Source organism: Polyodon spathula, chromosome 7, assembly GCF_017654505.1.
Source record: "Polyodon spathula isolate WHYD16114869_AA chromosome 7, ASM1765450v1, whole genome shotgun sequence".
NCBI lineage: Eukaryota > Metazoa > Chordata > Actinopteri > Acipenseriformes > Polyodontidae > Polyodon > Polyodon spathula.
Genome location: NC_054540.1, coordinates 9,039,738 through 9,064,269, shown reverse-complemented (window position 1 = coordinate 9,064,269; position 24,532 = coordinate 9,039,738). Strand labels below are relative to the sequence as shown.

The 24,532-nt window shown below is 36.3% G+C and overlaps 1 protein-coding gene across 4 annotated transcripts in view; it reads right to left on the bottom strand.

The window, feature by feature from the left end:
* LOC121318115 (sodium-coupled neutral amino acid transporter 4-like) overlaps positions 1 to 22,948 on the bottom strand; it is a 37,766-nt gene extending 14,818 nt beyond the window's left edge. The window contains exons 1-7 of one of the 4 annotated variants that reach the window (XM_041254424.1): positions 22,828 to 22,948; positions 6,107 to 6,361; positions 5,500 to 5,593; positions 5,301 to 5,416; positions 1,513 to 1,586; positions 1,312 to 1,404; positions 55 to 136 (exon numbers count right to left, since the gene is read on the bottom strand). In XM_041254424.1, the coding sequence (XP_041110358.1) occupies positions 55 to 136; positions 1,312 to 1,404; positions 1,513 to 1,586; positions 5,301 to 5,416; positions 5,500 to 5,593; positions 6,107 to 6,225 (578 nt within the window). In that variant the 5' untranslated portion in view covers positions 6,226 to 6,361; positions 22,828 to 22,948. Of the gene's footprint in view, positions 1 to 54; positions 137 to 1,311; positions 1,405 to 1,512; positions 1,587 to 5,300; positions 5,417 to 5,499; positions 5,594 to 6,106; positions 6,362 to 7,490; positions 7,675 to 11,935; positions 12,059 to 22,503; positions 22,606 to 22,827 lie in introns of those variants that run through there. The other 3 variants (XM_041254425.1, XM_041254422.1, XM_041254426.1) reach the window with 3 other exon arrangements.
* Between the last annotated feature and the right edge of the window lie 1,584 nt (positions 22,949 to 24,532).

Genomic DNA, 24,532 nt, shown 5'->3' with positions numbered 1-24,532 from the left:
TTACATTGCTGCTGTGAATCAAACCATATGTAGAGTTTTTCATTTAAAACATACCCAGTGTTCTCCTCCAGGCCCATGAATGCTCGAATTACTTCCGGCAATTCATATTTCACTATGAAGAGGTAGCTTGACATAGCTGTAGAACAAAAACCATGAAAAGAATAAAATACAATAAAAACAGAGTCCCATGCACTTTCATTTAGTGAAGATAAAAACAAAAAACAAATGACCCAAAGACAATTCATTTGAATATAAATGACCCAAAGACATAATCCACTTGAATATAATTTCTGTTAACTACTGCATAGCTGATCCTGCTGCATAGTCTATTACTGACATTTCTCGGAGGTCCTCTACTAACAAACTCTGCTACTAATTGAGAGAGAAGCAGTGAAAAGTAAGAAGTTAAATCTTCAAGGCCAGGAAGCAAATGGTAGAACAAAAAGGTATTGCTTTCATAACCAAAACCTTTTATTTTTTTTAAATGTACTTAATGTTATTTGTAACTGTAAATATATTTAAATTGGGTACACATCATCATTTATTGTAAGAATTGCAGGAATTCCAATGCACAAGATCACATCCCAGCAGGGGTTTTATTCACAGACTGGGCATGCAGTGACAATACTGATAACTGCAGGTGGGGAGTGTCATATTCATGCAATGTCTTATTAACTAATTGAGAACAATGAGCTGGGTTGGGCCTATAAATCAGCTATGAAGTAGTGATCGTAACGGTTGTATTTTTCTTCTTGAATAGTGATCTTAACTAAGGAATTGTTCTTATTCAGAATCACTTTGTAAATCATTTCTGATCCGTTTCAGTCATCAAGTTTAAAGCACCCATGAGGCCTGACAAAAAGCTGTTAAAACATATCTTCTGACTAAGCTCAGCTTGTAAACTACATTGTAGCCAATAACCCCCCCCCCCCCTCCCCTCCCCTCCCACCACTGCTCTTTGTCAATGTACGCAATACACAGAGCAAATGTGGCATTGTTAACTCCACCAGGGGGCAGACTGCTGCTGGGGGACAGGGTACGGTCACAAAACATATTTGAGTGCCCTTTTGAGGCCATTGAGTTACTTAAAAAAAAAACACACACCACGATGTTATGATTAAAGTAGAAAAATATCAGAGTCTAAACAAGAAGACTGCATTAGTTAAGATGACCATCATATTTTATATAACCGTACAGTGAAGTATTATTGCTGTTTAAATCTTAATGAATTACATACAAACTTTATTGCAGGCCAAGCCTATATCAATTGCAAGCACAATGCAAGACAAGCTGATAACTGCTTTCTCTTACCTCCAATATTCTGCATTGTTATAGATAAAAATGCAGCAAGTTTCCCTGGCCAGCCGAAGGCCTTTTCTCCTAGTTTCTCATATATTAAAGACCCTGAACGGACAAAGAAAGCATTATGTTAAATAATTCATAAAGTATGTAGCAAATATGTATGTGATAATGTTAGGGTGCACTTTTTATGGAAAAAAAAGAGAAACAAACCTCCTTCTTTTGATGTTAGCAATAAAAGATGAACAGAATACAGTGATAATATTGCTACTCCTAGCAAGAGGATTCTGGAAAAAACAAACCAAAAACACGTATTCAGTTGAAAATCCAGCAAACAATGAAATTGGGTCAAGCATTGTCCCATGTTTAAAGACATTTTTCAACTCCCAATTAGTTTAATACTTTGTACTACCTTTATTGTTAAGCTTGTATGAGTAACTATATATAATATATATATATATATATATATATATATATATATATATATATATATTATTAATATATATATGATATATAATTTACAGGTAAATAGTACATGCCTATTTCATGTATGTACTGTAGGTACAATTTAAAGTAAGCCTATTTTCATGTATAAAATACATTGATATTTATGACTTCTTTTTTTATTTAAAAAGAATAAGGTCCAGGATATATAGGTATCCCAAGTAATATATTATTCGGTTCATTTTATTATATACAAAAACAAAAATGAAGTGACAGTCCAAATTCTAAATATGCAAGTGGTTTCAGGCACAATGTGTTGCATGTTGATAAACAGTCAGAAGGGCGTGGCTTCAAAAGAGAACAAATAGCAGATACCACAGTCTTAGTCCTTTCTGTCTTCTCAAATACAGTACTTAAGTATTTCTGTGAGCTATGAATCCTATGTTTCTGCATTCACAATGCATTCTTTTTGCAGTCCTTTTGTATTGTTTCAGAATACAAAATGGTATGCTGTACTATAAGTCTGGATTCAAAGTAAATGCTATTGTATTATTTTTCAGTAAACCAAAATGGATTCATCCTTTTAGTTTTTTGCCAATGAGATCAAAATGGTATGACCCTATCTATGTTCCAAACAGACAGTGTGGGTTGCACACTTACAACCCATATGCTTGACATTCATTTTATGACGAGACCTCTCGTAAGTAAAGGGACAAGACAATGACAAGACCTTTCTGAAAATCCTGTTTAAATGCAAAAATTAAATATTTCACTTAATCCACCAAAAGTCAATATACTATCAGAAGAGTAGCAATAAACCCGCCAGCAACTTTAAGTAAAGTCATTGCAGCCTGTCTGGACGAAACTACTGGTTAGGCAAGCACTGAACAAGTTCTGAAACACTGTAGGACACTGTTGCTAGGTAGCCAAAAACATGCTTGAATACACTGTATAGTGATAGGTTATAAAACAAAATCTGATTTGCACAATTTTTAAAAGGAAAATAAAAAACTTAATGTTACAAACAATTCAAGGACTCAAAAATGTGCCTACGCTGTTTGATAACGGTTGCATTGTCCTTACACAAATAGTGCAAAATAAACTCTGGCATAGAGAGCATCATAATCCTGGCCCTTTGCTTTTACATTCACTCCTATGGCTTGTTTTAACGACACTTAACATATTACTACCCTTAAGGGCATGGAACCTGGCTGCCATTGCAGAGTCCTCTAATAACACTCAGCTTTAATCAAAGACAGTATCTCTCCCACTGTCTTTTACAAGTGACCACCACATTTAAACTCAGGATGTTGATTATAAGGCTGTGTGAAGGGGTACACCCAGCCCCAGTGTTCATTTGTATATTATCTAAATGTATTTGTGTGATTTTATAGTTTACTGTAGTTTGGCAGGGGCGATGTTTGCTTCTCATCTCTGCCAAACTATGTCCTGTGAGAATGCGGGGTCGGCAGGTAATAATTTATTGACAAATTTGCTGTCGACCACATGTATTAGAATGCCCGTGTAGAATGTGGTCGAGGGATAAACGAGGTAATTTATAGTCAGTTCATCCCTCGACAGCTATATAAACCAGCAGCTTTTGCTGACTGGGGTTGATAAGAGTGGAGAGAAAGAACTAGAGAGATCTATCACGAAAGTAAACTAAAAGACAACTACTACGTGTACTGGTTTTAAACCAGCACGACACTTGTTTTGTTCGGTGTTTGCAGTGTTTTATGTAACTGTTTACGTTGGGCCACCACGCCTTTTGTTTTGTTCCAGTGTTTTTGTTTGTTAGTTCATTTATTAAATAAAAGGAGCGCATTTGCGTCTCAACCCGCAGTACCGAGTGTGTGCCAACTTCCTGGTCTTACATCACCCATGACAGGCTGTAATTAGTAATCAAATTCAACTCTCCAATTTTCAAACCAGTCTTAAAACTTATGTACCAAATTTTTGCACAATAGTCACAGATGCTACGGTGTTGTCAGCAGTGTGCCTTCACGTAAAACGAAATCCACTTGTATGCCTAAAGTGTGAATTGCCTACAAATTAAACATAGGCGTAGTTGTACTAAAAAACATTTCTAAAACTAACATTCGCATTCCTCAGTGTTAGTGTTAACAGGCACATAATTAATCACAAATTTATTTGACAGTTTCCTGCACTGGGAGGAGAGGACTAACTTGGTTTTGGGGGGGGGGTGTGCGGGAGACTAACATTACAATATTAACAAATGTACCATTATTTTGGTTGGGTCTTATCACTTTACATTTCACTGTCTCTCCTGAAATCAACACATACTTGGATATTTTTTAAATGTTACCAAAATGGTTTAATCCTTATATAAAAAAAAAAGGATTTTCTGTTTCCTAAACTTTAGTTACCTCTCAAATAACTAGAGCAAGACAAGACAAAAAACAAAAACAATCTAAACCCTACACTCACAGCATGAGGATTAGCTTCTCTGTAGATCAGAATCACTGTCAGCTGCTCCTTTCTGTCAGTTACAGTATAGGACACAGTATCCTAAAACCATGAGGATCACTCAGCAGCACCAACTCCTACATTTACACCGTGCTATGGGTGCAGGACGGAAGGCCGCTCGGGGCACTGGCTGCGGAATTAGAACACTGCACATTGCACTGCAGTGTGTTCCATAAATTACTTGAATTTCTGCTTCAGCTGGCAATACAACCTCTACCTCATCAGCATGCATAGTGCAAGCTGATGGTCCGCTACAGCCGAGTGGAAATCTACCAGAGTCTACTTTGATATCTACTGTGTTATTCTTGGATGGCTTGTGGTTTGAGATTTGCACCACCAAATATTTATTTCAATTTTCTTTAAGTACATCAACCTTCTCTATTTTTATATAGCACAAAGTAAACAAATCTTCACTTTGTCCTAACCAGTAGAAGACAATTAAAATGATACTGTAAATCCAGGATTTTAATAACATTTATTTTATTTATATTTTTACAATAGAAGCTGAAATACAAATGTAGACCAGGATTATATATAGTTCTGGGTAATAAACTGTATAATTTGGTCTTCAACACTTCTAACCCTCGCCAAAATAGTTTAAAAAAGTTTAATTAAAAAAAAAAAACTTAAAAAAAAAGCCTTCAATAAGCAGTTCTTAAACATCCCCTGAACAGTTCTTAATGTGAATAGGACCCTAGGAACAACTCCAGCACAACTCCTTTGCGCATATTCTTCTAAATGTCAGTTATTTGTTAATCTAAGTAAACATGGTATCAAAGGATATGCCATACAGTTACATCTGAAGGCTTTGAAAATCAAAATTACAACTGACCTTGAAGTACCTTAAAGTACAAACCTTCGCACACAAACTTTTCTTTTTGTTCTGACTGTACATTATTTTTGTTGTGACAATAACAGGTTCTGAAATAACACCCCATTGACAGATACTACTGCGTTGGTAAAGCAAATAAATATTTCCAGTATTATTAAAAAAAAATCTAACTCAATTAAAAAGTAAACTGTATTGCATTATAAATTAAACATGTGTGCGTTTACTTTCAAATACTTACACAAACAAAACAATCCCAGTGTTTGCCATGGCATAAGACAGCCCAAGGATGCCACTTCCCATTATGGCGTTGCTGAGGTTAAATACTGACATCCCAAAGGAAGTGGTTCCTGGGTGCTATGAGACAAAACACAGTGTCGGTTGATATAAATTAGGTTGTACAGTGCATGACATTGTTCAGGGCATTCAACTGTACTTACACATTCTTCCTGATACTCCTCATACTTCTTACTCCCCAAACCTCCATTCGTCAGGAACTTTTGACTTTCTGCGTCGTCTTCATCAGCAAATTGACTGGAAAGAGTAAAAAGGTTAAAGTTGTGTTGTATACAATATTTCACGCACAGCTTTTGCACACAGTTATTTTAAAAGAATTAATAATAATTAAAAACAAAAATGCAAAAATTGCAGATTCAATTTACGCTCAAGACATAACATTTACCGTTATAGATGTAATACTCTATATACAGTATATAAGGAGAGTGTCTGGGGAATAAACTGTGATAAATGCAATAGATAGTTGTAAAGAATAGTAAGGAGGAATGTGGTCTGCACAGTTAAGCCTCAACTCAACACCACTCCCACCGACGCCCACTGACTTAGCCACCCCCCCCGACTCCCTGGACGGGAGATACAGTTGCAAAAGGCTGTTGTAAAGGAGGATATTTTGGGAAGAGCAAGTCTGGGTTTACAGAGGATGTGTTACACCAATAGAAATAATCTGGAAAGGGGCTGCAGCGCTGTCCATAGACAGCATCCACACAAATCCACTTTAAATGTTCATGTATTAGTTGTGCAGCTCCTTACCTGCTAATTGTAGCCTTTCCTGAATCTGTTGGTTCATTGAAGCGGCCATCCATGCTGTCTTCACTGTTGCTCTCATCATCAGGGTCAGTGTGGACTTTCTTTAGTTCCATGCGGTCCATATCCACAAGAATCTGTTTTGAGTGTACTGTTCAAACTGGAATTCCGTGCCGTATGTAGTGTTTCTCTGCTTTACTGTATTTGTTTTGGAGTTTTCTTACAGGTTCTTCTGCTGAATCAAACTTGTGACACTGTGTTCTGTAAAAAAAGCACAGTACATTATATTGTCAGTTTTCCCCATGGCTCAGATAAATGGCCGGACACTCATTTTCTACAGGCACTTGTGAAGGAAGTCATAATCATCAGGGCATTGTCCAGCATAGACTGCATACAATACCCTATTGTAAAGAAATATAGGAAAAAGAAAGAAGTGGACTGCTTGGAAAAACATTAGTTGGTGGTTCTTTGGCAGTGTACTTTTATTGGTTTCCCTTTACAGTAAGGATTATGTAACTTTCCTATTAACTGGGTTTTACTGTGCATGTGAAAAAGACAGCTTCACTGGCAATGTATTTAGTTTCTCATTTCTTTCACAGTAAAGGTGTCAGGTAATATATATTGTCCTACACAAGGCAAGGAGTTTCCCCAAATGTACATTAGGCACAAATAGATTGATCATTCACAATTTAAAACAATTTTTACAATAATTTTTTTTTTTTTTTTTTTTTTTTTCATAAAACATGGTGCAAGTTTAATTCTGGTGTAAAGACCTTTGGTATACAGTGAACTGCTGGTTAATTCCTTCATCTGTGTTCTAGTTTAACCATATAAATACATATAGAAGTCAAGCTGTGACATTGCTTCACAGTAAACACATTGAAGCTCTGCATACTCTTTACCAGCTGAAAAACCATGTAGTGCACATGTTTTGAACGAAAGATTGAATCAATATTCATAAGTGAATTCAAGAACAAATCTGCTTTTCAAATCTGTGTTTGTCAGTGCACTTTGTGAAAAAATACCCCCAGTGTTATTCTCAGTTCCATTTTACCTACTGTGGAATATATACAGTGCAACACCATTGTGTTAACTACCCCCCAACCCCTGTACAGTCACACGAGTAGAGAATATATTACTGGGAAAAAATATCCTGGACAAGGATATAAATAGCGGCAATAAATTAACATCACAAGACTACATATAAAAACTGTTTTAAAATTGTGCTGAAACTATTGTCCATAGAATACAGATATTCCTTAATTTAACAACAAAACTATTACAACAATAGGTTCAATCTCAAATAATCTTTAACAATTATTTGAGATTTAACATGTACATTTTCAAGGCAAGGCATTTTTCATTTTTTTTTTTTTTTTTTTTTTTTTACCTCTGAGCAATATTAAACACAGGTCCAGCAGGCAGTCTAGTCTGTGTGTTGTACGCCTCCCTCAGTCAGCTTTTTCTGTTACCAAATTCCAAGAAGCTATCTGTCCAACACCCCACTTTATCACGTGCACAATTTGAGCCTTGAAAAGAAACTGAATCGTGAACCACAGTATGCTATTTAACTGCTTTTCTGTAATTAAGAAGAAAACTAATATATTATATATGTATATATATTATACATATACATACACACTTACATACAGCTCTGGAAAAAATTGAGACCACTGCAAAATTAAAATTCTCTGGTTTTACTATTTATAGGTATGTGTTTGGGTAAAATGAACATTTTTGTTTTATTCTATAAACTACTGACAACATTTCTCCCAAATTCCAAATAAAAATATTGTCATTTAGAGCATTTATTTGCAGAAAATGACAACTGGTCAAAATAACAAAAAAGATGCAGTGTTGTCAGACCTCGAATAATGCAAAGAAAATAAGTTCATATTCATTTTTAAACAACACAATACTAATGTTTTAACTTAGGAAGAGTTCAGAAATCAATATTTGGTGGAATAACCCCAATTTTCAAGCACAGCTTTCATGCGTCTTGGCATGCTCTCCACCAGTCTTTCACATTGTTGTTGGGTGACTTTGCCACTCCTGGCGCAAAAATTCAAGCAGCTTGGCTTTGTTTGATGGCTTGTGACCATCTGTCTTCCTCTTGATCACATTCCAGAGGTTTTCAATGGGGTTCAGGTCTGGAGATTGGGCTGGCCATGACAGGGTCCTGATCTGGTGGTCCTCCATCCACACCTTGATTGACCTGGCTGTGTGGCATGGAGCATTGTCCTGCTGGAAAAACCAATCCTCAGAGTTGGGGAACATTGTCAGAGCAGAAGGAAGCACGTTTTCTTCCAGGACAACCTTGTACTTGGCTTGATTCATGCGTCCTTCACAAAGACAAATCTGCCCGATTCCAGCCTTGCTGAAGCACCCCCAGATCATCACCATTCCTCCACCACATTTCACAGTGGGTGCGAGACACTGTGGCTTGTAGGCCTCTCCACGTCTCTGTCTCACCATTAGACGACCAGGTGTTGGGCAAAGCTGAAAATCGACTCTGAGAAGATGACCTTACTCCAGTCCTCTACGGTCCAATCCTTATGGTCTTTTGCAAACCTCAGCCTGGCTCTTTGTTTCTCATTGATGAAGGACTTTTTTCTAGCTTTGCACGACTTCAGCCCTGCCCCTAGGAGCCTGTTTCGAACCATCCTCGCCGTGCACTTCACCCCAGCTGCTGTTTGCCATTCTTTTTGTAGATCACTTGATGCCATCTTATGGTTGCCGAGTGACATTCGAATGAGTTGGCGGTCATCCCAGTCAGTGGAGAGTCGTTTTCGCCCTCTGCCGGTCTGTAGCTTTGTTGTCCCCAATGTGTGCTGCTTGACCTTGTTCTTATGAACCGCAGTCTTTGAAATTTTAAGGATGGAAGCAATCCGACACTCACTGTATCCCTCTGCCAGTAAAACCAGAATTGAACTCTTCTTTTCCTCACTCAAAACTTTCCTTTTCAACTCTTTGGGCATGGCCAATAGTTATTTTTTGATTCCAGTTACTTTTGAGGTACTACTAGCACTGTTTTGCCATCCAGCTGGTCCTATTACAAGAGGATAGTGATGACCATAGGAGTGGTTTTTATACTTTTCCTCGTTAAATAAGATTTGGTTCAGGTGATCCCCTAATCAGTACCTCATTCAGTAGAATGAGGTGTGCCTGTGTTGGAATTCAGACACTGGAATGGAGTGGCTGCCATACATGTAGAGATGCTGATTTAAGAAATTTGCAGTGGTCTCAATTTTTTCCAGAGCTGTGTGTATATATATATATATCACTTCGTGGAACTTCGAGAAGTATACGAATTAGCACTTCTAACTTTCCTGTCGCCAGACATTAACAGAGATGAGGCTATAGAGGACATCACATTTTGTGGGATAGTTCATTGTTATGGAACTAATGCTGTCAGGAAGCAAAAAGAACGTGAACTTATTTTCAAACTGGGCACTTTGGAGCCATTTGGAATGAATATTCTATTCTGAGATCATTAACATCATGAACAGTCTGCAGTTTTGTTTAAAAGACTACTTGTTTGTTTTTTGTTTTTTTATCAACTTCTTAAAAGTACTGTTTGTTTTTTGTATTCAGCCGATGAAGGGCTAATAGTCCGAAACGTCCTGATAATTGATTTGTAATCAATTATTCTACCTTTTAAACTAAAATGTCCTTTTCTTGTGTATAAAATATCCTTTTCTTTGTTGGAAAACGCGTTTAAAGCTTTCTTTATTTTCACACGCTATGACCCGCCAGAAAAGTGTTGACGACCCAGAATTTAACAGCTGCAGCGGGCACGATGGCCTGGCTTCGCGGGCACGGCCTTTGCCCACGGGCACCACTTTGAGGACTACTGGTCTGTAGTATGGCTCTTTAAAAACAATAAATGCCTACTACAGCTTCTTATTCAAAGGTAAGTTTCGCAAACATTAACATCCTAATGTATTTCAATAACATGAATGTATAAATAGATAACAGGTTCTAACAAGCCCATGACTTGATGCAATAAAAAAAATAAATACAATCGCTGAGAGCTTAGCCTACAACAAATGATTCTTTACAAGAAAAATTTAGACCAACGCATTAATGCCCAGTATTACCAATACTACACAGCTTAGCTTTCGTGCTATGTGTATACATGATCACTGGATAAATCATATTAAGTACTGTTTAAATTCTTCTTTTAGTATGTACAGTGAAACTTTGATACAGCGTACTGCCTTGGGACCGTAAAAACTGTATGTTATAACCGAGGTATGTACTAACCAGATACATGCACATACCCGCCAAATCAGCACAAAAATCAAAACCTAGTACAGTACTATTTATAATTTAGCTGACCATCTTTATCCAAGGCAACATAGAATTACTGTATTAAATAATTAAACACAATGTTACATACTGTATAGTAATGTACAGTACTAGGTACATTGTGTTATGCAGTTTATTCTATAATAAACCTTTATACTACATGCACTGTATATGTACAATAATCAATTAGTACTGTACTAGGTTTTGATTTTTGTGCTGATTTGACTGGTAGGTGCATGTATCTGGTTATTACATACCTCGATTGTAACATACAGTTTACGGTCCCAAGGCAGTACGTTTTATCAGTTTCACTGTATAAAGTAAAATATATAGCGCAATACATGGGACAATTTACAATTACAAAAAACAGCTTTACAATTCCATGGATTGAGTATCAATGAAATGGCCGAACTGGTCTTTTTTCTAACCTGCATACAACAGTCTTATAAAATATTTGGAATGAATTTAAGTCTCCATGCAATATTTATAGTACAGCATATACAGCAGCAATGTAGTAAAACAGCTGATAAGCCAAGACACTAGAAGTGTAGCATCTGGCTTTAACTTGAGAGAGCTTTCCCTGGCCAGATACTGTATCTGAAAGTTGCAGTGATAGGAAAGATATTTTCATAACCCATACAAATATGTGGTTTACTGATTGTATAGATCTCAGCGACTTTTTTTTGTGTTAAGCATAGTTAAATATTTCCTTAGGAACGTGATTATTCATATCAGTTGCCGTGTCATTAAAATAACGTTGAAGATGTAAAGGATGATTTGTTTAAGGGATGTTTTTTGAATACTGTTTATAATCAGATTAACAATAAAAAAAAAAAAAAAAGATTCAATGCTCAGTAGCAATATGCAAATCAATCTTAATTTTTCCTTTATAGTAATATAAATGGCAGAGTTTTAAATAATCACATAGCCTGATCTCCTGATTAAACAAATAGCAGATATTCAAAACCAGGTATTAGAGAAGGCATGACCGGAGATCACATATGCACTGCAGATATTATTAACCATAACTATGAATGCTTTATGTGTTTGCTTCAAACAATGTTATAAAAGCAATGATTTAGTAAACTGGAGAACAAAACACATTTTTATACTGGAGTTAACAAATGTCACCCACCACATTTAACTATTGACAATATGCATCATTATATCATTACATACCAGTAACTGAAGCAAGATAAGCTGTATTTCTTACTTTATTATCCTACTTCTTTTACAATAACAATTCATGTTTAGGGTAAAGCAAACACAACTTAGTATACAAAACCAACTACATATAACTGTATGCAGTATATAAATACAAGCGTTTCTTTTTACAACTAAACAGCTACCTTTGTATACCAGCATGATATTGGAGATCTATTCAGCTCCGTTTATTTGATCTACAAAATGCTGCAGCAACAATAGTTCACAAGGGATTTACTAAAGAGATGCTCTGTAAATCTTTTATTTAAAGAAATCCATTTTATGCATCCATAGACTTTATATTATGTATATAAATATTACCTTGCTGGATGGACTCTTCAAAGACTTTGCTTCCAATGTATTCAGTTTGAAATGTGGACTTGGAATGACAAATGCCCCTGGCCGACAGAAATAGAATGTATCTTAACTTAGTCCAGTCAGGTGAGGGGGCACTTTTAAAGAGAAGTGGGTGTGTGCGAACAGGGCCAATCATCACTGCATCTAAACTCCTGCCCTCCACTTCCACAGTCACCAACAGAAAAAAGCCATTGCAAACTGCGCCCAAGATTAAACATCAGGATTGCAGCAGATATTTGTTTTGGGGGGGGGGGGGTTCTTGGTGAAACGCAAACTGTGCGTGTGTAGTACGTACTAATAATCAATACTGTCACCGGCTATAGTATGCCATCCAATAGTCAACTGATGCTAGGTGACTCTTGGGTTCATTCATTAACAGCCATATTTACTGTTAATGTTCCAATACGCCAGTACTGGTTGTCTGAGGGCTGTGACCAAGGTCACCAATCATTTACTTTGGTATTGCACAACATTTGGGAGTCAATATAGTGACTACAAATCTATTTAACTGGACAGATTTGTAGATTTATATTTTTATATGCTTATTTTGCATCTGTTTTCTGCAAGCAGAAAATTATAATGTTAGAAGTGCCAGCAAGGTAAAAGGTTTCTAAAATAAAAGGGGACCCCTTGCCATATTTAAATGATTAACATACATTTCTTTGTTGTAGCATGTCACCCCCTGAGGGTGAAAGGGAAGGGTCTGAATGCAGCTGTAAGACAGGCAGTATAATCGCTGTATCACTGTCCATCATTATTCCAAGTTCAGCAGCTGCTCTTCTGTTCCAGTTACCTGCCATACATATATGTAACATAGACTACATCAGCCAAAGTGTATTTATAGAACTACGCACCATGGTTTTCTTTAGTTTTACTGGAAATACACAGCTGTGTATGCATTAAAATAACTGGTCATCGATGCAAAGGATCAATAAAGTTGTCCTATACGGGATGGAATGGTGTACATACTGTATGCTGTAGGTACAGAAAACTGTTGAGTGTGGAGGTGGGACAGTTTTTAGTGTCCCTCTCAATATCAGATACACCTCTTCCCCACTGGCACAAACAGATCTGGCCTGCAGACATGTATAATTCATATTTCATTACTCATACAACAATGCAGAAATAACAGCTGGCATACAGTGGTGGCAGCACGTTCTTACCGCCTGGCTGCAGATTACAGTATGCTTTGTGTCGCAGGAATTGGGAACTTTCTGAAAAACTTGATTCAGCAGCACTTTGTTATTCCTGCCCCCTGGTGTCTGTCTGCTTTTGGTATCTATGACAAACCTTAGCTTATTTTTGTAGCAAAACTGTTGCCCAAATATTAAATTGATACCTAAACTTGTGCAATACCTATTATTATTATTATTATTATTATTATTAATAATAATAAATGTAAGCTAAAAAAATCTACTTTTCAGTGAACGTATTTCAAATATTTTGTATTTTGTTTATCATGAACAGTTTGAAATAGGCTATTTGTTTGTTTTTGATTAAGATTAGGCTTTGGAAAGTTTAACCTTGAACTTTCTGGCTGAGAAATTGCGGCACAGCTAGTGCACTGAAATAGTGGTCAACATCTAATTTGCTGGTTTTTGTTTTGATCAAATTAGAACGTTTACTTTCCATGTATATTTCAAATGTGTTATAGCCCGTTTTCTAATTGTATGGCAAACTATTGACAGTCTTTCATAGTAACATGATCTACAGTGTGTGAAACCTGCTGGCGAACAGAGGTATTCCAGTTTCGAGCCGCATAGTGCCCTCTATCGTGCAAAAATGTAACGGCTGGTAATACAAATGTATGTCAACAGGCTTGCACCTTTTGTGCAGATGCCTTCCAGCTGATGTAGACATTACTCAAAATGTTGATTTTATTACAGCATTTACAATTAAGTTAAACATGGTCTAGGCCAACTTGAGTCTCTGGTTTGCAAAATAGAAGGACCAAATATACACAGGATACTTCAGGATATATTCAGGAGTGATAATTTATTGAATACTATTACAAGTTGCAAAACTGGTACACTTCATTTGCCATACAGTTTTAAAAGACTATTACCTTGAATCTGCTGGTTTAAATTACATGTCCTGAGCCTTGACACTCAATTACTTTCCGTTAACTTGACCAATTTGTAACCCTATAGTGTGGTGTAGTATATTGCACAAAATAACACATTAATGATTGACTGTTTCAAGGTTTATTTACTCCTTTACTGCACTGAGTACAGTAATGTATGAGCTTCAGGGTGTTCTGTGAACAGCAGTGGTTTTTCAATGCAATAATACACTATCAAAGGTTGTTACTGCTCATCTTTTTAAACACTGAAATAAATCTAAAATGTTTTTATGGGTGGGGGAGGGGGCGGCCGGGTCAATATAAAGCAGAACCAAATCTAAGAAGGTTTTTCTACCCCAAGCTTTTGCAAAACAGAACATTTCAGACAATTCAGAAAGTGTTTATGCTCATTGCTGCATGTCTGCTGACTTGTTTAAACAACACTGGCTATGTTTACAGCACAAATAGAAGTAGTCTGCTATGATGGTAGCGCTATATTCCTGAAAATAAAATCCACTTGACACTGTCCTTTTTATTCTGACATGAAACAGACTACTAAAGTGCCCTGCCACTGGGTGTCATTTATGGTATTAAGGAGGGGCTATGCTAATATGCTGGATTTCAGGCATCAGTAGAACCGTACCCTTAATTAAACATGCATTGCATTAAAAATGGTGTTTACAAAGACTGTGTAAGATTTCAGAATTCTAGTAGTTGTAGCCTTTGCTTTATAGTTAAGAATTGTATATCTTTTCCAACACATTGTGTTTAAACATGAAGTTCATATTGCAGTGAAGCGATTTTATTTGTAGTAGCGGTAGCCTGTTGTACAACTTTAAACACAGCACATTAACACATCTATTTTGTGTTATGAAGCAGTCTTATTGGAGACATTTAACAAACAGTTACATTCAACCACCCTCAAAAATATACATTTTTTAAATAATAAATAAATAAAAGCACAACGATCCTGTTACGTCTGCTGTAAACCCGGATGGGCACGATTAGGTAATGTTTCTGTAATATCATTTAAAAATAAAAAATAAAAATCTCAATTGTAAACACCCCCTTGTAATGCAATGCACGTTTCATTTGTAGTATGTCGATTTGATATTTGAAATATTAGCGTAGGTTTTCCTTAATTCCCATGAAATGACACCCACTGGTGTGGTACTTGGATTTTTTTCAGGAACAACAGTGCTACTATCATAGCGTGCTACCTCGGTTTTTGTTGTAAACACAGCCAAAGTTAACTTCCCTGCCCTTCAGTCACATAACGTACATAATAACCTTCCGTTTTCATTCAGGCAATCTACATTCACTAACAAACAAACCTAACTGAGAAAAGCAGGATGGCAATGACCTGCCATTTACATCAAAACAACCCTGATGAGAGATGTTTGATGTTCAAGTACCCTTTTGAACTACATAAACATTCTGAACACAACTACGGGAAAAGTTATCTAAAAATAAAGTGCTAATGCACGTCATAAAATGAAAAAAAAAAAAAAACAGTTTCAACAAACACATACTCACATGTAGAATAGCTATGTCTGTTTGTATCTGCTTTAATATTAGAATGTTATTACAAAACCATGGAACTATCACAGACAAGGCCACCTTGTGAAACAGTAATCTGTGAGGCTGGAGCCCTAGCCTATTGGCTAACAGCTGACCGGTGTGTCATAGACAATTTATATGCAGATGTTTCAAAGACAAGCCTATAGATGAATAGCTGCTACTTACTGGTACCTAATTGCTTCATGTGTTGACTGCAATCAGACCATGTGACATGCAACACACAAAATATATATATTTAAAAAAAAAATGCATAAGTATACCTACTAACAGCACACTGGTCCAAAATAGGGTTCAACATTATGCGGTCCATGTGACTCAGATTTGAAACAGATTTTTAGATCCCCACATCAAAACACTGTGTAATGCCACAAGACAGTCACTGCTCAAATCAGTAGGAACACATGGTTAAGTTTATATAATAAAAATATTCCAGACACAGGAACAAACCAGCACAAATGTTTTACAATGTCATGCACTGTTGTACTGTACATAAAACCTCATCCCTGCACTGTAATCAGCGGAACTGCAATGGAGGGTTTTGATTAAACCGATGCTGGTAATGTGACAACATCGTGGTTTATTTTCAACTTTAAAAAAAAAACAGGATTCCCTTGTTAGCATCTGTCACCACCAGGGTTTCAATTGGAACTCCCATCAACCGAGTTACAATTACAGACTGGCATTCTCTCCACAGGAAGTGGAAGTGACATGGTGTTGCCCATGTTGATCCAAAAATCCCATTTACTTAAATGGGACTTTGGATGCAACATGAACACCCAATCAGAAACAAATCAGTCTAAATAATATTAGGGCCCTCTGAGAACTAACATTATAGAATTAGAACAGTGTTGTGTCCACGTTGCATCAAAAATCCTACATGGAAAACAGGATTCTGAATGTACATGCACGTAAACCACAAATCAGCCCCAATATTCTGACACATATTGCATGACATCCACAGGAGGTATTTGTTTAAAAAACAAAACATTCACAAAAGCCTGGTTTGAAAACGCAAGCAAGCTGTATTGCAAATAAGTAATGTAACTATGTACTGTGTTCTTATTAAGCATAGTCATTTTCAGCATGTTGGAAAAAGAGAATCAATGTTCCATTTTAATAGCGATGGGGATATCCTAATACAGTAAAAACATGTCCAATGCAACGTCACTTGTGTTGAAAATCATGCTGAATTATATAGAATGCCAGTATGTGGAGGGGCTGGATTAGACAGGTTTTACTGTAGCGGGTTAAAACACAAATGTGATACAGAACATGGAGGGTTTTGGTAAACTGGTCAGTTTTAGAAAACATCTTAGTACATGGTACCAGGATCAATGTAGCATAATCAAATGTGATCAGCTCCTACTTGTTCTAACAAGAGAGGAGATGGAAGAGTAGCAAACTGGTGTATGCCAGAGTGTGGGGGTTGAGTTTGTGTGGATAGAGTGGGGATTGGCACATGTGCAAAATCAGGTGCAATTACTTCTTTACATAACTCTTCCTGACCCTTCTTCCAGCAGGTCAAGAGAAAGTAACTTGAATAAAAGGAAACACGTCCTGTTTTGCTGTGCCCAACAAAAGGAACTCTCCATTCCCTTCAGTTCAGCCAAATGTGTTTCATGACAACGTATCTTCACGCTATTTCTGTGGCCCAACCAGGTCAGGAACAGAGGAACTGGCGATTCCTCTGCTGCTTGAAATTCAATATAAAGGATCTTTAAAAATTCAAGTTTTACACTGCTGGTATTTCTTTCAAAATATACCATGGATATAGACCATGGGTAAGTATACCACAGATAACTACACAATGCAATCAAGTTTGAAAGTCATTAAGTTAATAAAATGGTTTTGGCGCTGTGTTATATGTCTGTGGTGTTGAATACTAATGTTCACTTTCTGGAAAACATTCTGTATTTAGCATGCCAGCCAAAAAGGCTTACGTGACACAATGGATATAAACACTAAAGTCTGCCAACCTGACTAGACAATGGTCCTTTCCTGTTCCTTCTATTTCAATATCTTGGTGGTCTTAATGATTTTATTTTTTTTTTTTTTTTTTAAAAATCACCAAACTAAATTTTAACCTACTGATTCAATAACTGTTGAACTGCATTGGAAGACTACATGACTGCAGCTAAAATATCTGGTTTTGATCTGAAACCTAACGCACATCATTTGAAATCTAGACATAATTTTGATGTGCTTATTTTGCTGGTTTGGTTTGTACAGATGTTCCGAGATTAAGTCAAGAAAGAAGCTTGTCTTTAACAAGAGGTTGCACATGCAGTCCTACTATCTAACAGGGGCTTGCAAATAATAAGGCTGTAAATAATAATAACACCATGTAACAATTTTTTATATTTTTTTGGTTCCTGGGTAGTAAGTGTTATTTCCTAATTGCTTATGCCTCAAAAGTTTAGAAAATGGCTATTATTCCCCACAAACTTTGCTTTTGTGACCAGGACAGTGACATTTTGAAATTTACCTATTTTCCAGAACATTCCAGATAGATTCAGTGCTGAGTAAACTTGGAGTAACTTCTAGAACTTTCTAGGACTTTCCAGTAATATAAATAGTAGTATAAATACAGGGGCCTTAAGCCCACCAGTTCAGTTTAGTTCCAGCTGCCCAAGTGGATACATATCTGCATTTTTCTGAGATGGCATCAAGAGGCTGCAATGGTGGCATTCCTGATGGGTCTCCAAGGCCGTTTTACCAAGTTTCTGCTATCTTTGCCTTTGGGACAGCAGGGACACCAAGGCGTACTACCACAGACGGGACTGGCCACAGCGGACCGCATTCTCTATGGGGAGGAACAACGTCAAGTGGGAGCCACTGGTGGACCCCCGGAAGGTGCTGATGCCACCACTGCACATCAAATTGGGCCTTATGAAACAATTTGTTAGAGCTCTAAATATGGAGTCAGCAGCCTTCAAGTACCTTCAAGACTTCTTCCCTAAGCTGTCTGAGGCAAAGGTCAAAGCCAGTGTCTTTGTCGGACCACAGATAAAGAAGATCCTGGAGTGCAATGAATTCCCCAAGAAGCTCACTAGTAAGGAGAAAGCGGCTTGGAACAGCTTTGTCACAGTGGTTCGGGGCTTCCTGGGCAAATCACAAGGCCAAAAACTATATGGAGCTGGTTGAGACTCTGGTGAAGAACTACGGCACAATGGGCTGTAGGATGTCCCTCAAAGTCCATATCCTTGATGCTCATCTTGATAAATTCAAGGAGAACATGGGAGCATACTCGGAGGAGCAAGGCGAACGCTTTCACCAGGATATACTGGACTTTGAACGCCGCTACCAAGGACAGTATAACGAGAACATGATGGGAGACTACATTTGGGAGCTGATTCGTGAAAGTGATTTACAGTATAACCGTAAATTCTGAAAAACTACTCACTTCTAAATCTTTGGTAGTCATTTTTGTATTACTTTATTATAAATACATGTTCATTTGGATTCATATGTTGTTTTTTTCTGACTTTATGTGAACGAAAAAACACACATTTGCCCGTTTTCTCATTGGAAATAGGTAAATTTCAAAATATCACTGTCCTGGTCACAAAAGCAAAGTTTGTGGGGAATAGTAATTTTCCATATTTTTGAGGCATAAGCAATTAGGAAATAACACTTACTACCCAGGAACAAAAATTATGTTACATAGTGTAATAATAATAATAAACAACAACAACATTTTACTTTGAGTAAGACTATGTTGATTTTATCATTTTCTCGACTGAATTTCGAGTCAGCTACACTTGCAATCCATACCAGCAGGAAGGAGAGAGCTGCACACTTCTCATTGCTAAAGAAGTGTTGAGTTTCAGCTTGTCAGAAACAGTGAAGAAATATGACAGATGAATTGACTGTGAAATAGAAACACAGATGGAGCTGTCCATGTTAAGGTTTTCAAGTAAAATTAGACCACAGTCAAAATGTTTTTATACCACAATAAAAAATGAGCACTGTGAATTCATACATATATATATATATATATATATATATATATATATATATATATATAAAAAACATTACTTCATTTAAAAAGGCAAATGCTTTTGCTTAGTCGTCACTGTACACCACTTGGTAATCTCTTATCCTTAAAACTACTAAAAATGTTTTCTTTTGGCTCAATTACAGGATTTATATTACAGAGGACTCAACATGTCTAGCTGCAGTATTCACTTAAAATATTCCACCTTAAAAAGATAGACTTATTACCTTTTTTGTTTTGTTTAAAATCTGTTTAAATTCATGTTCAAAATGAATGTGCCAAAACAAGTTTGTTGAAAAGTGGCATTTTTTAACTGAACTCTTCCTGTTGACTTTTAACATTCTTATTGGGGGAATGGCAAGATCTGAAGAGAACTCTACAGCAACTGTCAGAGTGCAAATTGTTTTTGAGCAGGGTTGGAACTACGATGACGACAGCAAATTACAGAGATTTCTTTAATTTTTGTGTTGCTGAATAGTCTTCATTTTTGGCAGGCATTTTTATCCTCAAATATCAACTGTTATATTGCACAAAAAAGTCCCTCATTTCTGGGTTTGCAGTACAATCTGGTTTACAATAAAAAAAAAAAAACTTTCTATAGCGCCTTTCGTAGTGGACCATCATCACAAAGCGCTTTACAAGATACAAGACTAGGGTGTGAGAACTATGCATCAGCTGCAGAGTCACTAACAGCAACATCTCACCCGAAAGACTGAGCACAAGGAGGTTAAGTGACTTGCTCAGGGTCACACAGCCTCCTATAGACTGAAATGTGCATCTAATGGAAAATGGTATTATCTGACAGTTAGGCACTGTTAGTAGCCTTCAACTAAAGACCACCTGTCAAAAGGGGCCACTGATGAGTCCTTGTATGTGTAGATTGTGAGCCAAAAGCTATTAGTAAATGTGTTTTGTGTCTCTTATTGTATAAGCAATCTCATGTTTGGGCAAGCGGCACATGAATTAGAGACACTCTACATACAACATATTAACATTGTATAAACAAAACTGGGAATATATTTTAGTACATTGAACAGGTAATAAATGGCTTGGCATTGCTATTTTCCCTTGTTATCCTACTTTCTATCAATCAATCTTTATTTTATATAGCACCTTTCATATCGGACCACCATCACAAAGCACTTACTTTACGCTGAAGATTTATATTCTTTTAATACATGAGGGGTGCCATAGGGAATCATAAGGACAGTACACAATGCGCTTCCAGTAAAAGGGTTTGCTTTCACAGAGTACTTAATAGCTCACTGCTTACTCACACCAATTGGTTTGTTTGTCAAACATGAAGTCTTTATTTATTTATTTATTTATTTATTTTTTAACACCCATCCAAACGTTACAGTACTATTTTGTTCCTTTACAGGGGTATATGAATTCAAAATACTACATGCGTAATTCAATGAAATGCTGGTAAATGCATCAGACTGCAAATCAACATTTATGTACTCTATTATCATTTATCCAACATTTTAAACCCAGCTTTCAAAAGGTATTTTAAATCAAAAGACAAAAGTTGTGATTTGTGTTTGAAATGTGCCATATACATGCTTGCCTTTGCTTTGCTTTCACAATGCTTTACAACACTTTGCTATTATTTGGCATGGTGGTAGACAGAGCTACACCTACATTATGTTATCTGTTTGTAACATCCGTCTGCAGCTTATATCAGAACGTAATATGCCAATAATAGCTACATCTGCCTGCAGCTTATATGTTCACATCACTTGCTGTATATGCAATTTTTATCAAGATCAGTGGCATATTGGTTATACTGCAACTTACTGAGGAAAGTAGCTTCTATTTACACAAGTATTTTTCAGGTAGAACTTTTTAGTCTGTATATGGAGCTCCTAGTGAGGATATGTTGGTATGTGGAACAACTTAATTTAGGGATGGTTTGCCAAGCCATACCAAATACAAACTGATTGATATATATATATATATATATATATATATATATATATATATATATATATATATATATATATATATATATAGTAGTAATACGCACTTAAAATGTCATAGCCCTGCCAGGTGGATAATCAGTGAAGACACAGTATGCACAGTACCATATTTCAAAATATTCCTCTGAAACCTTAGTTCATAGTTTAAAACACTAATACAAAGTACCTTTCTGGTTATTCGTACACCAAAAGGACAATTAGCTTAAATCCATTGGGAATATGACCTTCCATGAAATGGAACTTAATTTGGAGATAAAATATGGAGTATTTCCAAATGCATAATGAAATACATTAAAATGAATTTATACTAGCCATAACTATTACAATAAATAAAGCACAGTACGAATAATTGTTGACCGACAAGGGGTCACAGAACACAGACCAACCAACAGGTTTAGTGACAGCACATGAAATTAAAGTCAGGTACAGATTATTGGCATATTACATTCTGATATGTGATTCTTTCCGCTGCTCACTTATTATCTGTTTTATACATAAAGCAACACGTGTTTTAATGTGAGCATTAAAATGGATCACACCCACAAATCCGGTTATATCAACAATTTGTAATTATTAATCTGTAAATAAAGTAACATCGTAAAAACATAAGATACACGTCTCTCTCATATATATCCTATTTATTATAGTCTAGCCACATTCATAAATAAAACGACATTACTCGAAACTGCTGCAGTTAATTTAATTTGGTGAAATAACTACTGTGGATTTAAACAAAGCACCATAAATCAATAAAACAATAGACATGTGATAAAAATCTGCTTCACTTTTGAAAATTATAAAAACCAAAAGAAAACTTTTCATTAAACATAAAACACGGAATAAGTGTTTTATATATATTATTATTATTATTATTATTATTATTATATTTATTATTATTATTATTACATACCTCACCCCCACGCGCAATTATACCACCATCACCTAGAGGGTTCTTCAAATGTTTAACTGTAGCAGCCATCAATTACAGTGTTTCAAGGTATATCAAAAAGGTGTCAAGTCCACTCTACATTGTTTTAGTGAACACTTGAAAAGCACTCAATAGAAAAGCACTCCTTAGAACTCCGCATCTTGGGTTTGCGATTTGCATTCTGTCAGAGACAGATGAAGAAACAAACCCACTACCAGCTATTGCAGAACCTGCCAGTTCTATGAGTGTTTAACATAACGCATTGAGACGTGAGACTTTAGTTAAGAAGCTTACATTGAAACCCACCTTGTTAGTAATATGCAACAGGAATCGGGGTTGAGGCAGGGGCGAAAAGAAGAATTTGTGAATGCATCAAAGAGACCCTTCCCATTTAACAGCATAAAGACAGAGTGGAAATTTCCACCATGTGATCCCGACCCTCCCTTCGCATCGTGTTTCACCCATTAAATGGAACACCCGGGACAGCCTTGCAACCAATCAGGGAAAGAGAGGCGAAAAATGTTTATGTATATTTACCAACAGCACAGCGTGCTTCTTCACGTGGATTTTGGTAATCAGTGATTTCTGCGATAAGTGTGTGTGCGTGTGTGCCTATATATATATACACACACACACACACTTTGTACAATAATATAGAAAATACGGGAATCACAGGTATATACATTTGTAATGTATTTTGACATGTTTTCTGATTAAACAATGCAGTTTCCACGTTGATTACCGCCACTCCAGCACAATAGCTTTGATGATATGCCACTGACACAGCGTGACAAGAGAGCGTGAATCAAAAGCTTAAAGTCATAAAACGCCAGATTTTAGTTTGTCTGACGAGAAAGTGCTTAATTTATTGTATAGGCCTATTCTTGAAAATTATAGACTTATAAATATTACGCGACAATTCATTGAACAGTTTAAATGGTATTTCCATAACAAATCATTTGTGCGTCAGTAAATACTATTGCATGCATTACATTATGCACATTCCATTGCAATAGTCTTGAAATCAAACATGCTGCTGTCCCCTCGGTCGTGTGGTTTGCATTGTCTCAGTATCAACAGCGCTTATCCTGAAGTTCACTTACCTACTTGTTGATCGTCAGCTGTATCAGAGCAAAGTCGTTCAGCCAGTTTATCTAGATGGAGGCCCTTTCAATGACTCTGAAAATGCACCGACAAGCTATTCCTTAAGGGTTCAAATTCCGTTTTCTGGGTGGTGTTTTTTTGTCCCCCCCAAATTACTGAGTTACTGAGTTTATTAGAAGCCCCTGTTGAGGTTTGTGTGTGTGTGTGTGTGTGTGTGTGTGTGTGTGTGTGTGTGTGTATATATATATATATATATATATATATATATATATATATATATATATATATATATATATATACACACACACACACACACACACACACACACACACACTGTCAAAGTACTGGCAAAAAGAACCAAAAAGCATAATGAATAAAAAAAAAATGATGTGGAGCAGCAAATTACTATAACTGTACTATTACTGTAATGAATATTTGGTTTTACGTAGATTCTTACTTTTGCATCCTTGCTTCTCTCTTGGAAGCCTTCATATCATTCTATCACTCTACACTGCCTCGTTTCCTGCAGCAGCAGGAGGTTATTAATGTTGCCTGCAAGCTGTGATGTGGGCCTGGGAAGTAAAACAAAAAATGTAAACAAAAGAAGGAAAAGAAAAGGCCAGTCAGTTTTGTTTTAATTTTTTATGTAACAGTGTTTTTGTTACCCAGATACAAAGAAATGACAGGAAACACTTCCTGACCTGACATTTTCAACATTAACTTCTAATAACTGGACTACACCATTAACAGTATTATTAAATGCATTACCTTGTATACAGGAATAGCCTGCCATTTTCAATTTTTTTAAGAATTAACCGATTAGTACGTAATTGAGAAATATTCACAAAGATGCCCTTCTTATTTACGTTTCTTGTAAATATAAGTATAATATTGTATTTTGAATACA